Below are 17,192 nucleotides of genomic sequence, written 5' to 3'. Positions count from 1 at the left end.
CTAGAATTTGTTTACATGTAAATTATAAGTTGAATAATTAGTATTATATCTGGCTGTAATAAATAATAAATGGAAACTAGTGAATTCCAGACTCGTTTTTAGTTTAGAGTCAAATAGTAATCTAGGTAAAAAGGAGATTAATGGCTTAGATTTCCTTAGAAGGATATTGACTACTGAACTGGTTTCAAACTTCCTCTAAGCTTTATTCTTTGGTACAAGGTTTCTCAATTTTTACTTGAAATTTAATCTCTATTTAATTTCTTTTTTAAATTTAATAGTTAGCTAAACGTTTCTGTGAAAGAGAAATGGGGAAAAATTAAATGCAACCCTCAAAACTATTTTAAGTGAAATGAGGGCTTAAAACTTGCAACTTCCTTCCCATTTGAAATTTGTCCCGCTATGGTGCTTTGCAAACTTTTGGTTGTGATTTACTCTGTCATTTATAAAGTATGGCAAATATGCTGATGCCAAACCTGCCATTAAATAAATTCTCACATAATTCCCTACATTCATTTATTTCACTAATCATTTACCTTCTGCGCAGCACCCACTAATTTTGTGGTATCTGTTTCCTTTATTTAAATTGGTCCTAATTTCTCTTTTTACTTCTGTCCTTTCTTCCCTCCTGATAGCTTCTCTTGCCTCTTGCTGCAAGAATGTCTGAGGAGTCTTACTTTGAATCTAAGACAGAGGAGTCAAACAGTGCAGAGATGTCATGTCAGATCACAGCAGCAAGTAACGGGGAGGGCCATGGCATGAACCAAAGTCTGCAGGCCATGATGCTGATGGGCTTTGGGGATATCTTCTCAATGAACAAAGCAGGAGCTGTGCTGCATTCTGGGATGCAGATAAACATGCAAGCCAAGCAGAATTCTTCCAAAACCACATCTAAGAGAAGGGGCAAGAAGGTCAACATGGCCCTGGGGTTCAGTGATTTTGACTTGTCAGAAGGTGACGATGATGATGATGACGGTGATGAGGAGGATAATGACATGGATAATAATAGTGAATGAAAGCAGAAAGCAAAGTGATAAAATTGAAAATGTTTGGAAAAGCGAAAGAAACTTGCTATCTCAGTCTGTACAAAAACCAGTAAGGAGTTAGAAAACTGAGCACTGAATTTTTAGGCCAATCACATTTCGATGACAGTCATTTCTTTGATGATTTTACTTCTTTTTTTCCTGCTTACAAAAAAGTGGGGGGTGGGGGGATTAAGCCAGAAAGGTATATTTAATGAGTCAGCAAATGTGGTGCCTGATTTTAGAAATATGTGATTCTATTATAGTAGTTTTAACTAATTACATTCTGGCTTTTTTTTTTAATGAATACTTTATAGTTTGTATTTGATTTATTTAATTGCTTAAGAAAAATACATTTTGAAAAAGCACTCTTCCCCCTAATTCTTCTTTGACACTGATTCTCTTGTAACACACTACATTTTTTTTTCTTATGGTTATACACTGTACTTTCAGAAATAACAGTGACTACAAAATCTACCAATAAAAAAATGGAGATGAAAGAAGGCTGTAACAAATGCTTCTTCAGAAATACCTAAATGCCAAGGATCTTCTTTTTTCTTTCTTTTTTAAAAGATTTTATTTATTCATGAGAGACAGAGAGAGAGAGAGAGTGAGAGGCAGAGACCCAGGCCGAGGGAGAAGCAGGCTCCATGCAGGGAGCCTGACATGGGACTCGATCCTGGGACTCTAGATCACAACCTGGGCCAAAGGTGGCGCTAAACCGCTGAGCCACCCGGGCTGCCCGCCAAGGACCTTCAATACTTAATGGCACAACTACTCACAGTAAAACCTGAGAGATGTTCTCAGTAGTACACTGGAAGAAGAAATACTCTAATTTGAAACCAGCAGCAGATGTTGCAGGCTTTCATATCAGTGCTAGCCCTGGAAGCTTCTGCACAACACACCAGCATCTAAGGCTTAGTTTATAAAAGGAGAAGGACGTGGTCTTAAAGGGATACTTCCAGGCAGCACAAGTGCTACTCAGACCTGCTCTGCACTTCCAGTAAGGCGTATACGTGTTTGTTTTCCAGAGGGGTGTGATAAACCTAGATTCAAAATACACGTACTGATGTTTTAAAGAGCGAACTAAATATTATAAAAGGGATAGCAAAGATAAGTTATACTCACTGAGACAGAAGTACAGGATGAAGGGTCTTTCTTATCAAATCCAGCCTTCTAGAGTTTTTTTTTTTAATTTTTATTTTAACCCTGACTCAGCCATGCTGGTGTTAAATGGAAGTAAATGTAGGTGCTGCTCTAAAAACCTAGTCAGCCAGAGAAATATTCTCAGAATGTTATCACCTTTGTCAAAGCTGGTTTAAACTATAAAACATTGATATAAAAAAAAATCAAAATATACACACAGACACACACACACACATACAGAAAGGCAAAAGAATAAAACCTTTTTTTTTAGCCTGTATTGGAAAGAGGTGCCATTCATTTGACTATTAAACTAAAATACTTTTGGTGGCTCTTTTTATGGGAAATTTAAGAAAGGATATCATCATAGATATTATCTAATACTATTTCCAAGTATATTCAATCATAAAAAGCCTCTTGAAATTTGAAGCATGACATGCTTCTGATCCCTATTAACAGCTGAAAAATATCACAAAATGATCAGTATGCTGGGCCAGCTTTATTTGGAGAAAAATAACTATTAAAATGTTCTGGGTGTGAAATGTAGAACGATCTATATACTACAGTGATAAAGAGAAGAATCTGGAGTCAAATTATGATTCAAAACTGCTGTGCAATCTGTTAAAAATTATTTAACTTCTGTGTGTCTGTCTGTTCATTTCTGACATGGGGATAATAAGAGTACCCACTTCAAAGGAGTGTTGTAAGGATTAAATGAAATAATACATGTAAAGCACTTAACACAATACCAGGCCCATGGTGAGTGGTCAGTTAATCTTAGCTACTATTATTTATGCCAGTGAAAAGACACTAAAAAATAAGCGGTTACAGTAACCTGAGAAACTAAATTGTCAATTTCCAATAATGTTTGTTGAGTAGTATGGGACGGAAGTTAAAGTGAATAGCTTTTAGGAAAGATTCAGAGGACATTCTTAGAATACAAACAAATTTAATCTGTTGCTCTCTGAAGACTGTATCTGGGGTGTCTGCAGGCCCTGCTGCCGCCCGTTTCTAGGTAAACCTTCCCCCTAGAAGATGGGTTCCCTACATATCCAATCTGGTACAGCTGCTGTCCATGCCAACGTATGTAGGTACGCGCACACCACTGCCTAGTGCTAGCCCGGGCACAAACACCGACGGGGAGGTCTCTGTGACTCCAGTTGAGTCCCTGAAGCAGAACATCTTGGAGCAGAGCAGAGGGAGGGTTTTCAGCCCTTGCCTATGCAGCATGTCCTGGGGACACTGTGAAAGGCAGAGCCAAAGGGGAAGCACATCTTTCTGGGTAAAGATAAAGTCATTCATTCCACAGATGCTCACGGAGCCCCCTTGTCTCTGTGCCGGGTGCTGTTCCAGGGACCAGCCACAGGGAAACCCTTGTGCTCCTGGAGCACACGTGCTAGCGAGCAGAGGTCCCGACAATAAACAAATGCGTTCTAGGGTATGTAAACGTTTGCTAAGTGCACGCTGAGAAAGGGAGTAGGGAAGGAGGCCGACACGTGTAGAGGAGTGCTGTGGATTTTATAGTGTGGCCAGAGAAGGTCTCACCGATAAGGGGATCTCTGTGGGTTCATTTTGGGATCTGTGCACTTTACGTCAGGATGTAAACCCTTGTCTCTCATTTAAGAATCATCATCAAATTTAGAACATATAAACAGGATGAAAGTGACATTTTTTTCTTCATTTACATATAAATCTATTGTAATTGCAATAAAGGTTTGGCACGTTAATAAAAGTAGCCAATTAGGGCCAAAAGAGATAGGTCATAGGACTTTATGCTCAGAGCTAGGTTTACTGTGAATTAGGCAACATTTCCCTCATCTCTCAACTGCTACCATTTTCCTCACCAGTATTCCAGAGATGGTTGTAGCTCAGAACTCTACCAAGAAAAAATGTCAGGGATTTAGGATACAGCAGAATTGAAAGCTTCAGTGATAAGCTTGAAACTGTTCTCCACCGGGATCTGTATTGTAGTTACCGCACGGTATCATTTTACTCTGTTCCAAATCAGTGTCTTTCTAGGGTTTTGAACATCCCTAAAATCTGAATCGTATAAACAAAATTTTAAAGTGGTCTCACTCTATCTGTGACGATTTAGAAGACTTTAGACTCCATTATTCTATTATTTTTTCAAAGAACTGTTTAATACACAGAATTTCTAAAGCTGATGTGAATCGTGCAGCTTCTAATTCACTTTTCAGATCAGTTTTTGAAATGGCAATATACTGATGTTGGGTCTATTGCCAATTACTTGACTTACAAAAATGTACATTTATAAAGAGGATAACTAAAGTAACACTAATAAATTTAAAGATTCAAAATGATCATTGAAACTCTAAATTGTGGTAGTAATTGTCAGAGCCATACAACTGAAAATACAACTACTCTTTTTTTTTTCTGTATTCATAAAGTCCATCATATAGAATTCGATGACACTACCAGAAACTCTCATCCAGGGCCCTAATGGTGTTTGAGAGTGCTGGGGCACAGTTTTGGTTGTCAGGGTGCCTGGGGGTGTGTTTAGTGCCCAGCGCCAAAAATGGTAACAGCCTACACGCCTGAGGCAGTCCCTCCCAGTAAAGAACTCCATCCAAAAAGCCCACAGCCTGGTCCCTCCCCTCACTGGGAAACTTGCTAAGCCTGGCGGTTAGAGTTCTACATCTCATTTTTTTTTCTCCTTAAACAAACTTTCTCAAGTCAAAAGATGCATTTTCAAAAATCACAACCTAATACAATCTGAATTTTATAGGTTTGTGACATTTATCTTGAATCTCCACTTGTGGAAATGGTTTCTTTCCCTTTAAGAATGCTGGTAGAAACTTTATAAAATAGCAAAGTTTACCTGGGGGAGGGGGTCACTCTTATTACACCAATTCCAAAATAAATAAAAAAGAAAAACATCACTGAGGGAGCCACAGTTCTGCAGGGCAGGCAGGTTAAAAGGACTCTTTGTTTAAGAAAAATCACATTTTAATATTTTACATTAATAACCAAGGGGAAAGGGTTGGAGACACGTAGCACACTTGTTTTGGATGCTCTGAAAATGTTGAGGGCCAGTTTTTAGCCAGTGATTTTTTTTTTTTTAACATGCAGCAAATCTGTTAGACTTTAACAACAGCTGAGGTATTCACAACTGATCCCTATTAAAATCAAGGAATGGGAGGTAAGATTTGGGAGAGTTCCCGAATGACTTCTCATAGCATTATGATGTACATAACTTTATTTTTCAGTTTTCCCTGGAGTAGTGAGCGTTTCATAAAAGAACATCTTAAAAGCTATTCTGAGTTAAATAACATTGATACTTTTTTTGGTTTTTGATAACACTAGACTTGTTGCGGCCTTTTACAAACTAGCAGTGTCTCACCATACCACATTTATAATAGAGCATAATTTTTCTATAATCAGGCACCTTTTGCTGCTTTTTGAGTAAGACTTTTATCCTGTTCCGACTCTAAGCATTGCCAGAGAGAAGAATCTGTTCTGTTCTTTTGATTGTGGCATAGCCTGCAAGCTGTAGCATTTCTGTGATGAAAAATGAGTGTGTAGCAGGGAATCTGGAGGGCTAGCAGTGTTCCTTCAGGCTTCAACCTACTTGCATTCTATTGCCTGTGAGGAGCTTTCTGGCATGTGATTACTGACTTTAAAACTAGAGTTTTAAGCACCTACATTATTTTATAGAATGTGCAGAATAGTTTATCTTTTAACGTCAGCTACAAGACACTGCACATACTGCTTTTGCACTCTTCAAAAATTTTGTACTAAATACTAGAAAATATTTATATTCTTTGAGTGTGAGCTTTGAATAGATGATGGCATTATCACTTTATTTTTTTTTAATGGAACCTTTTTCTCAACTATTCTATTACAATGTTATTCTGAGCAAATCCTATGCCAAATATCTTGTACAATGTTTGTATGGAAGATTACATTTCACTCGTGTGTGGTAAGACTACTCGGTTACTGATTTCATAGTTGGAATCTGATACTCCAGCACAAAGTCCACGATGTATTCAGAAATCCAAGTTGGTGTCATACATTTCATTTTGATGTGAACTTTTCTTTGCTTTTCTTTGTTTTAAGACTCCATTTTGCAATAAACGTTTTGACAGTAAATCCCTTTGTTATGTGTTGCTGTGTATATCAGATCTTTGTTAGACTGGATTCCGACGTCCTTGGAAGGACACTGCCACACGCGTGCACACGAATGTGAGCTTTTCTCTCCCGAAATCAGTTGAGTGTAAATAATGAAGTTGTAACGTGATGGGCCAGTCATGAGGTGAATTTTTTTTAATCCCCAAAGAACGAAATGCTTAGAACTCACCCTACAGCAGATACACTGACGTGCTAAGGAAATGGTAAACCACGATGTGGCTGGAGATCATTACCTCTTACCCCCGTCTTGCCAAATTCAAACCGTCTTGAAGCGGTGCCTGGCTCCAGCCTTCCTCTCACTGATCTCTGCAAGCCTGATGCAAGAATCCTGCTGGAGTGATTATCCAAGTGAATCTGTGCCTTTCCCTTGGCGTCATCTTGATGAGCACCCTCGGAGGGCTACAGAACTCTTCCCTCCTCCTTTTGACCCTAAAACCAAATATGTCAGTTTTGATTAGTTGTTTCGTTTACAACTTTTATACAAGAAATACTTATTTATCCATTATGTTTAGTGCAACATTTGGGAATTGTATACAAATCAAAACACCATACATCCCCCACTCTCTATAGAGGCTTAGCCTTGATGCAGGGAAATATTTCTGTAACTCAGTCTGCCGTTCTTTGAACTCTTCAAAAAAAGTTCCTTATTTCACATTTGTTTGCGTGATGGGAAAAGGAAATGGCATGCTTCTGCAGCTGTGTTCGGCTGCCCTGTGAAGACAAAAACTTGTCGTGTGTTTCCTTTGATCAAATTCAGTTTTAGATTTTCTTCAAGTCATTTTCCTTTCTGCATTACTGAAGCAGGTGAGTGCGTGTGGCGAGTCCTACATGTATCAAGTATTTCAGAGGAGGAGAGGGGCGATCCTGAGGGAACCAGGGCACAGGGGGATGCAGGTAGCACAGTAGTGATTCATACCTTTGCAACTTAGCAATAATATTCACACTCTACTCATTCAAACATACTGTAACTTGTGGGTTTTTTTAATCTGCTTGGCTCCCCAGAGGTGTTAACCATTGCCAGAGAATTTGAGCATTTTAAGCAAAGATGTTAAGCATTTCCCCTTTATTCTCGGACATGCACACACTGCATCCAGTGAGGCCAACATGCCCTCCCTCTTCCTCTCCCTCACACTACTGCCAGTGTTTGGCCTACTTGCTTTTCCTCATCTGGAATTACCTCTCTGTTCCTTGCCCTACAGTACCCACCTCCAGCCACCACGCCTTCTGTTCCCCATCTTAGTCTATGAAACCCGCCTCTTTCCCCGGAATGCCTCACAGATATTGAATTCTATACCAGAGAATTGAGCATTTTAGTAAATGTACCTTGCAGTTGTATTCATCCAACAACACGGTTCAACAAAAGTTAACCCGGGATTATAGGCCAGGCATTCTCTGCCAGGCACCGAGTAAACCAACGTGAAGGTAGCCTTGAGCTCTTGCATCTAAAATCCACATCTATTTCAACCCCAGTACTTCTCCTACTGGGGTTTTGAGCATGTGAGTTCAAAATACTTGCAGATTAGAAGGATTAACTCTCCCACCCTCTCATTTTTAGAGTAATAGTAAAAGCAACCAAATTCAACTTTTTTTTCAACTCATGCACAAAAAAAATGTTACTTATAACAAAGGTTGAAAGACACTTGGCCATGATTCTCTTATGAGCAATCCAACCATTCTAGCAAGATAAGTTTGTTAAAGCTAATGGCTATGGCAAACTAATTCAAGACACAGGACACATCAATGTTTTTCAGATTATGTAGGCATTTATCACTTAGCCTATGGCCATGGGCATATATTGAGGCTAGTAGCCCTTTGGCTTTGAAAATGATGCAGGCCAAAGTTCTTTTGCAAAGTCACCTTTCCTGTCTCCACCTGATAGGGAGGTTAGTTGAGTTTCCATTAGAAGAAACTCTACAACCTGAGTTTCTTGCGACGAAGTCCAGTTTCACTTGTCCTTCTTCATCCGTGGGTCCTAATATTTGGTTAATGCAAGTGAGTCATTTGGCTGAACACTGAGAAGCATGTAAGTCATCTGATTACCAAAGGGTTGCTTTGGGATTTTCATTCATAATCATATGATTCTCCTGTTGATGGAGAATTCCAAGGGAGGCTCTGGTATCTGGCAAAACGTCAGAAACTTCTTGACTGCCAAGCCCTGTTGCGGGAGGTAAGACTCCTCTCGGTGGGCCACATACCAAGAGAGGACGATCTCAGGACCTACAGGCCTGCTGCAACAGCTCGCCGAGCGCAGTGAATTGTTAAAGAGAAGCGGGTGCCCCGTGCTTCTGTGGGCACAGTGCTTGGAGCACTGAGAAATTCCCCATAAGGTCAGGAAAGGTGCTTTCCATTCAACGTAACCTGTAGGAGGAACCGAGCCAGAGCAGCGGCCGAGAGCTAAAATGGGAAGACAAGGGATAAACCAAAAAGGCAATGACAATCTTGCTTTTGTGTTTCACCACATTCGTATTTCCCATGCAGCTGCTGCCCTCCTTTGAGATTGGCTCGTGGACTGAAGACGACGTGGTAAGCCCGCTTCTGCTAACGCCTCACTTGGCCCCGGGCAGGTGGTTCAGACATTTGTCCACAAGTTAAAAACGCAGCCAGAGGGGTCTGGGCCTTAGGAAAGTCGAACTAGGAGAAGTTGACAAATTCCTTGTTTTTCTATTTTTAATGCAGTAATGATTTTAAATAAGGCCTCAAGAGCAAAGCAAGTATCTCTTCAAATCTTACAAGAGGATTCCACCTCCCTATTTGCTCTGAAAGGTATTCCAGAATACTATCATGAATACCAATGACAACGTTAAAGGAGTGATCCAGGATACCAAATGAACATACATGAAAAAAAATTTGATCTTAAATTTTCCTAAAATACCAGGGATGGACTTGAACCACAGCGGAGAAAGATCTGGTAAAGGCAGTGCTAGCTGAGAATCTGCTGAACAAGGTTTCCTTCCTGCCTTAGGACTGTTTGGAAGTGACAGGTTCATCCTTATCCTGGCCTTCCCAAGGGGGAATGGCTATGGGCTCCCTGACATTCTCTGCAGCTGGAGCCAGAGGGGTGGGGACAGATTCCTTAAGCCCAAAGGAAGTTCTACTATACCTTACACTTGGGTAGAGACCCTAAGGAACAATCCTTCTTAGCTTGTTGTATCTCTCTGTCTTTAGTGAAAGGTCCAGAGAATTCCTGATCAGAGACCTCGGGGGCTTATGCCTTTCCATGTCCATCTTATACGCTCAAGGTTTCTTTGAATGAAAGCCAGCTGTCATGCCAGCTTTAGCAAGCTCCCATCCCAGGGAACAGACCAGATGCCCAGTATACAAACTCACTACTTGAAACTCTTGGGAGGGTCTGTGTACCCACCTCAACTTGGTTTCTGGACACGGGCATTATCCCTCTCCGCCTACTGTCTTCTGGTGAAGACTGCTTTCAACGTTAGCTAGATTCTTTGGCTTCTATAGGGTGAGAACTACCCTATAGAACTTGGTACCTCTTGCCTCCACTTCTTCCCATCCATTGGGCCTCCTTGACTATAAGGTTCCCACCATCCTGCTTCACAAGGAAAAAGAACTTAGGATCTCCTTTGTTTACGGGCCTGGATAGAATCCCTTTATCCCCTGCTGCAAAGTTGGCTCATCCTATTTGTGAGGAAATGTTTTAAAAAGTCCTGAGCTCTAACAGTTATTTTTAGTCTTTGAGGTTGAGTGGTTTTTTTTAAGCCATGTAAGTAAATCTCAGGGTCAAGGGCTCCCCAGAGAATTCCTGGGACTGGGTCTGGCCCCCCCTTCTATCTGTGTGAGAGGCTACCAGTAAACACGTGCCAAGTGAAATTCAAGGACCGAGGGTCACTGGGTCCAACTTCACTCTATACAGGAAACTCCGTGCTTTAACGTGTCTCGGGTCACAGAGCTACTTCCCGACCAGGCCTAGAACACAGGGCACATTCTCTACCCTCTCCTCTGTCTACCGCTGTGTGGTTCCTGTTCCTCATACAATTCCTGGGTATATCAGTGAGCCTCAGCAACCCCGGGGACAACCAGCACGTAAAGAAAAATCATAAGTAAGAGCCTTCTTGAAGGACTTTGAAAAATCTCACAAATGAGGAGGAAAACCAACATTCCCTAAAGTGTCCCAAGACTTCCTCAGGGAGGGATATCTCCAACTGGAAAGCTTGAAGTTTTAAAACAATAAAGAGAATGTCTTTCATTTCACCTTTGTGGTTGAGTCAAAAAGTTAAAGTGCAGAATTACAGACATTTTCATCTGTTGAAAATGTGTTTTACTGTGAAGTCTGGCCACTGAGCAGCTGTGAATCTTCAAAACCATGTATGTCCTCTCTTTCACAGTATTTTTGGGTTCAGCAGCTCGTCAGAAAAGGCAAGTAGTGGAATCACTTACCTTCTTAATTCATGCAGTTAACTTTGCTCTGGACACGATTTCATCTAATTTTGTTCTGCCTTCCCATCCCTTCCTTCAGGGGACTCTTCAACCGAGATGAGCATATACGCGAGCTTGTTTAAGGAAAACAACATTACGGGAAAGCGACTGCTTCTTTTGGAGGAAGAAGACTTTAAAGACATGGGCATTGTCTCCAAGGGGCACATCATTCACCTGAAGGTACCTCACAGAGGGAGGACGTGTGGTCCGCAATCTCTCCTGAGCCCCTGCTCTATAGCAGAGCTGGTGTTAGAGCCTGAGGACACACACACAAATTCCAGTACTGAAGCACTTTCATACCAGCAGACCTTTAGCTGCCATCCCCATGGGACCATGACTCCCTCCTCATAGTCCAACAGCAAAAGGGTTAACAGCCGGCACAGCAGAAGTCACCTCGCTACACCTGAATACCACTCTATGCCCCCAGGAAGTCTCCAAACTAGTGGAGAAGACAGGTGTTAATCATGCAATGAGGGTAAAATGACAGCTTGTAGGAAATGCCACAAAGGAGAAGGGAGGTTGGGGTGAGAAAAGTCTTCTGCAAAGAAGTTAAGGAGAGCTGAAGGACAAGCAGGCATGAGTCAGGTGAAGGGGGCACAGGGGAAGAGATGCTGGGGGGTGGGTAAGGCACTGCCAGCGACAAGGCTGTGGTGTGGGAGAAAGCTTAGTGCACAGAGGACCTGGAAACATGGCTGTGTGGTGCCCGCAGGACTGCCATCCACCAGGAGGAAAGGAGGCGACTTCGTTTAAGGCCAGAGGGGCTAGGTATCCACCGGGAATCCCTGCGGATGCTGCACCTGTCCATGGGCTGAGCAAAAGCAGAGCCATGAGATCATCTCACATCATGAGGACATGAGTTTAGTTCACAGTGTCTGTAATTCTGACCTGGAACTGACACCACCACATGGGGGTTTAATCCTTCGTTTTCTCAGAAAAACCTGACGCGTGCCCCTCAAACTGAAGTCTTGAACAGTTGCAAAGCTAAATCTGTTTTTGTTGCTGGTTTTCTTTCTTTCTTTTTTTTTCCCGTAGTTTAGCAACCAGATCTGTTTGTTTTGTCTTGTTCTTTAGTTATTCAAGGCAAATAATTGCTGGCATCTGTGTGGACATTGTTATTAGGCAGAGCGAGATCTTAGGATAAAATCAGTTTGTCCCCCAAACCTCGTCCACCCCAGTGTGTGTAGATGGAGGAGTGGGCATGGGTTAGAAAGAAATCAAAGGAAATGTTGGAAAAGCAGCTTCTTAGCCAAATCCACATCTTCAGTTAGAGCCACTGATGTGGACTTTCTAAAGAAATCCCCTCTGAGGTCCAAAGAGAACCCATCTACTCTCTGTTTCCTGAGCCCATGCAAGGAATATCCTTACAGCCCCATCAGCACCTGCTGGATGATTAGCCTTAACCTCACCATATATTTTCTCTCTTAGGATACAGGTAGGAAACCTCATGCATAAACATACTTCTCAAAGGCTGGCAAGTAATTTAATCTTGAGCTCTGGGTGTGGGCACATCCATCCTGAAAAGCTCTGAGAGGGGCCGTGATAGGAAAAATTATGTTCTTCAGCGCAGAGAAGTTTCAGGGTTCCAGCAGAGCAGCATGATAAATCTTGTCCTATTTGGCAGATGACAAATAAGATGCTCCCACGTCCCCTTCCCCTCTGCTGTCCTTCAATAAGGACCCAACATTCCTTAAGGAGCTGTTGGGAAGAAAGGGGGGGGGGTTGGTGGTGGCAAGCTTTAATCACAAAACCGTAGTGACTTAGATATCCCGAGTGGGCCTGGGACAAAGTGCCACCTCTGTGCTGGTTGGTATCATTAGGGCAAGGAATGTCCATACTTCTTATTGTTCAACAAAATCAGTGTATGCCCACTAACTGCAAGACTGGGCCTGTGCGCATACAGAGAAGAACCCTGCCCTTGAGGCGTGTACGTCCTGGAGAAGAGAGAAAACATGTCCATACAGCTGCTCATCAGAGCCTTGGCAGTTGGGAGGAAAGGGGCTATTCACTACCTCTGGGAGGGGCCGTGGGGGGGGGGGATCGAGAGGGAAAGCTTTATGGAGTGGGGTGCCCCCTGGAGCTGGATCTTGGAAAAGTGCAGGATATGGAATGTAGACAGGAGCGGGAGAGGCAAGAGCATGAATCCAGACAGAATAAGGAGCAAAGAGAGAAGGAAACAGAAGAGAGTGTGAAGGAACAGAACAAGGTGGTTCAATGCAAGGAGCAACAGGTGGCTCTGTCTGAAGGAAGCCGAAGTGGGGCGTAGGCCTCAAGCCCTCAGAAAGTGGAGGGAAGACGAGACCAGACCCTGGGCAGCTCGGGGCTTCGGGCCAGGGGTCTGGAGTTTGGCCAGCTGTGGAGGGTGTTGGAAGTTTTGAGACTTGACATGTTTAAAACCTTGCTTCTGGAAGTTGTGAAACGGATTAGAAAGGAGAGGCTGGGTTTTGAAAGACCAGTTCGGAGATTATGATACAAAGTGATAAGGCCCAGCCATAGTGTCCTGAAAATGTGGAGAGAGAAAGGAAGGATTCCACAGATCAGGGACCGGTTTGCAGGTTCAAGAAGGAAAGCATAGTGAACGCACGCCCCGACACAGAATAACCTCCAAACCATCTTGCGATGTGAAAGAAGCCAGACACAAAAGGTCAAACGTTGTATGACTGCATTTACATGAAATATCCAGGAAATAGGTAAATCCACAGAGATAGAAAACAGATGGGTGGTTGCCAGGGACTGGGTGGAGGAGGGAATGGACAGTGACTACTAATGGGCACAGGGTCCTCGAATGTTTTCCAACGAGACCGAGGTGGTAGTTGCCCAGCACCGTGAAGATGCTAAATGGTGTTCTTTTAACACACTTTATTTTTTTTAAAGATTTTATTTACTTTTTTATTCATGAAAGACACACAGAGAGAGAGGCAGAGACACAGGCCGAGGGAGAAGCAGGCTCCCTGCAGGGAGCCCGATGTGGGACTCGATCCTGGGTCTCCAGGATCCCTGGGCCAAAGGCAGACGCTTAACCGCTGAGCCACCCAGGCGTCCCTCAACACACTTTAGAATGGCTAATTTCATGGTAGTGAATTTCACCTCAATAAATAAATAAAAAGAAGGAAAGTGCAGCCGTGTACACGCCTGACCACGAACGGTCTTCCAGCTGGGAAGCTTTCTCCATTTGATGGACAGAGTGCCTTCAAGGATGGATGTGGCAAGGAGAGGTCGTGGAAGCCTGGGCAGGACGAAAGGAGGAATGCCCACCCAGGAAGTAGGAAAAGGGGGAGAAAATGGTGTCACAGAAGCCAAATGTTGAAAAGCTTTATAAAAACAGAGTCTAATGCCACGGAGAAGCCAAGAAACACATGCATAGAGGAAAGCTTCCTCATTGGAAGCTACTAGTTGGGATGGGGTCAGTGCAAGGGCCTCTGCTCAGGAAGCAGTGTCTGCCCTGAGCTCCAAAAGAAAGAGCAGGCCAGTACCTGGGGGGGGGGGGGGTACCCAAGACTCCCCTGAAACTAATGGATGAGAATGCATATGCGCATGAAGACATCCCCAAAGAGGGGAGTCTCCAAAGTCAGGGATCTGGATGGTCCACCTAACTGTCTAAGGCATGGCTATGTTACTGGCCACTCCTGGGGGTGGGTCACCACTCAGCTAACATGCACTATTCCATTAAACTCAGGTGGGCCATAGGTATTTCCAACCAATAAGCTCATAAGACAGAGAAAGATTGAGGGAAGGGGATGATGGAAGCCTGCTCTGTGAGATCCTGTACACACTCATGGGGCTATGAGGATGACGCTTTGTGCTGGGCCTCTGGGGCTGGGGCACCAGGTGCATACCTCCAGACTGGGCGGCCCAGGTGGCTCCGTGGTTTGGCACCTGCCTTGGGCCCAGGGCCTGCTCCAGGAGACCAGGGATTGAGTCCCACGTCAGGCTCCCTGCATGGAGCCTGCTTCTCCCTCTGCCTGTGTCTCTGCCTCTCTCTCTCTCTCTCTCTCTCTGTCTCTCATGAATAAATAAATAACATCTTAAAAAAAAAAAAAAAGAATACCTCCAGACTAAAGGAGCCCTCCTGGTACCTGTCAGATGTGTCATACGCACACCGATGGTGAGAATGTGCCCCCCATTCTCTGCTCTCTCACCAGGAAAGCACAGTCATTTCCGTGTGCTTTCTCAAGAGACTCTCAGCCCATTTCGGGAGGTCATGAAAGTGAACAGTCCTTCTGTCTACCCCTTTTGCCACCCGGCTGTCCCTTTCAGCCTGTCTCAGCATCCTCCTCCCTGCGCCCGGAAGCCTGCATGTGGAGGGGCCGCGTGGAAGGAATAGAGCTGAATATCCCTAAGTGTTCATTACATTGTCAAGTGTCAACAGCTTTCATTTCACTTTGAAAAATGCATCTAATTTTTCTCACATTGGCACTTTTTTACTCTCTACGTGAGATGTTCAGTTCACAGAAAAGCTGGATTATACCTGATGAGTATTAAAAAAAAAAATCATGATTTAAATCATTCTCCTTTCCTCTCCGGGTTCTTTGTGCTTCCCTGGGCGAGGGAGTGTTGGACACATACCCGGAGAAGAGCCCTTACAATGCAGGGAAACCCTTTAGCGAGGTCCCAGCCTTGAGGAAAGTCCCTCGTGATATATTCATGTTCCTTGTTTTTTTCCCCAGTTGCTGAGGCCGACAACTGCACCCTGTACCCTAGAACATTAACTTGTCACTAGGACACTCAACCAGGGTTTGAAGAATGGCTCTATTTATTGTGTGGTCTGAGATTTAACATCTTTAAAATATCTTCCTGTTCCAGTAAATAATTACAAACTACCTATAATATTTTGAACAATCAGTTTCATTCTCCATAGATGCTGGATAGTAACATCCCCAAGATATTTTATGGGCTACATAAATAAAGAATGCCTTTATATGTGCACAATAATTTTAACCTCTCATGGCACTATCGGATCATTAATAAAATCACGTGTTGGCTTTTTTTTTTCTTTACAGTCAGCCATTGAGAAATTAACCCATGATTACCTAAACTTGTTTCACTTCCCACCACTAATTAAGGTAAGTAAGGTGTTTTGTTTTGTTTTTTTGTCTTACCGAGAATGTGCTATTTTATTGATGTACGCACCTGCCACATCCACACCTAAATTTGCCAATGTCGGGAACTGTTGTTTGAAGTGACATTTAATCATCATCTGTCTCACAAAAGGCCCTTTGAGTGAAGCTTCAGATGTACATAAATTGAACATGCTTCATTCCTGCAAGTTGAAATATTAACAATATATATGTGATAAGAACAACACATGTTACCTTAGTGGCTAGGGGGTGTAGGTACGAACATTGTAGCTTAGTACGGTGGCCTCCCACCTGGCTCTGGAGACCTTTGTCCCACATATAAGTCATTAAAGGGATTCCCACGCTAGGGCTCTGGATTATCTATCACTAGCATGGGGGGGGGGGTGGGAGGCATACCGTGTGAGTAATATGTTAGTATATTTGACATATTATTTTGAATATAGTCTAAAGGTATATGGCATATTGTTATGAGTAGATATTTGCAATTAATGCACAGAACTCTTCTTGTTCACTAACTTTAGTTTTCCATCTTAAGCTCCTGAAGTTTCATTTTGTTCCTCTGCTTGGCCCTTCCTCCTCGTCTGCTATAGCAAGCACAGAGCTGCTCTCCGGGAATAGCTCATAAATATGTGTTAGGAGACTCTCAGAGTGCAGTTTCAGTGCATCTCCAGGTGCTAAGTGCATTTCTAGGGTAAAACTGCACCATGCAAGATGCACTGTGGAACACGTAAGATGGTGACATTCGGTTGGTAGCACGTGAGGTCAAGCACGCAGAGATGTTCTCAAAGGCCTACGATATCATTTCTCTTGCTTTGAGTAATTGTGATTTGGAGCTTAATCCAAAATAACCAAAAGTGAATCAGTAGGTAAGAATGGAAACACTAGTGCTGAGAAATCACGTCTCTTATAGGAGAAGTAAAAGTAAAAACACAACGTACCATTGAGGATAAATGGAGCTTGGTTTTTCTGTTCTAGGACTCAGTAGATGAACCTAAAGAAAATGAGGAAAAAATAGTGAACCTTGAACTTGTTTTTGGTTTTCACTTGAAACCAGGAACCGGCCCACACGTAAGTCGCATTTTAAATCCTTTGGAGAAATTTCAAGCTCATTTACCCTTTTTTTTCCTCTCTCAGAACTCTAGGATTTCATACACTTCCCTCCTGCCCCTGGCCAGCCAGCGAAAACTCAATTCTGAGTAAATTTATGGGCTTTATAAAATAGAATTTGGTTGAAAGGTTTCCGGCTCCCTATGTAATCCAGTCTTTGAATCTTACTCCTGAAGAGTCCTGTGTGAGGCCGCCCAAACCATCAAGGAAACTCCCAGCAAAGCACAGGGGGCGGGGGAGCACCAGCATGCTGTTCATGCTGCTG

The 17,192-nt window shown here is 43.0% G+C and overlaps 1 protein-coding gene and 1 long non-coding RNA gene across 11 annotated transcripts in view; one reads left to right on the top strand and one right to left on the bottom strand.

Moving 5' to 3' along the window:
* MAP3K20 (mitogen-activated protein kinase kinase kinase 20) overlaps positions 1-17,192 on the top strand; it is a 178,358-nt gene that overhangs the window by 133,306 nt on the left and 27,860 nt on the right. For 5 of the 10 annotated variants that reach the window (XM_072810902.1, XM_072810903.1, XM_072810900.1 and 2 more), the window contains 5 exons: positions 8,790-8,834; positions 10,655-10,685; positions 10,786-10,925; positions 15,743-15,805; positions 16,796-16,888. In XM_072810902.1, the coding sequence (XP_072667003.1) occupies positions 8,790-8,834; positions 10,655-10,685; positions 10,786-10,925; positions 15,743-15,805; positions 16,796-16,888 (372 nt within the window). Of the gene's footprint in view, positions 1-632; positions 6,273-8,789; positions 8,835-10,654; positions 10,686-10,785; positions 10,926-15,742; positions 15,806-16,795; positions 16,889-17,192 lie in introns of those variants that run through there. The other 5 variants (XM_072810906.1, XM_072810907.1, XM_072810908.1 and 2 more) reach the window with 1 other exon arrangement.
* On the bottom strand, positions 219-12,458 carry LOC140624169 (uncharacterized). Its single transcript, XR_012023688.1, has 2 exons — positions 10,707-12,458; positions 219-6,740 (listed from the first exon to the last, which is right to left on the bottom strand). It is a non-coding gene; the product is annotated as an uncharacterized lncRNA (long non-coding RNA).

This window comes from Canis lupus, chromosome 34 (genome assembly GCF_048164855.1).
Source record: "Canis lupus baileyi chromosome 34, mCanLup2.hap1, whole genome shotgun sequence".
Taxonomy (NCBI): Eukaryota; Metazoa; Chordata; class Mammalia; order Carnivora; family Canidae; genus Canis; species Canis lupus.
The sequence above is the reverse complement of the archived record's forward strand: the minus strand, read 5'-3'. Positions and strand labels throughout refer to the sequence as shown.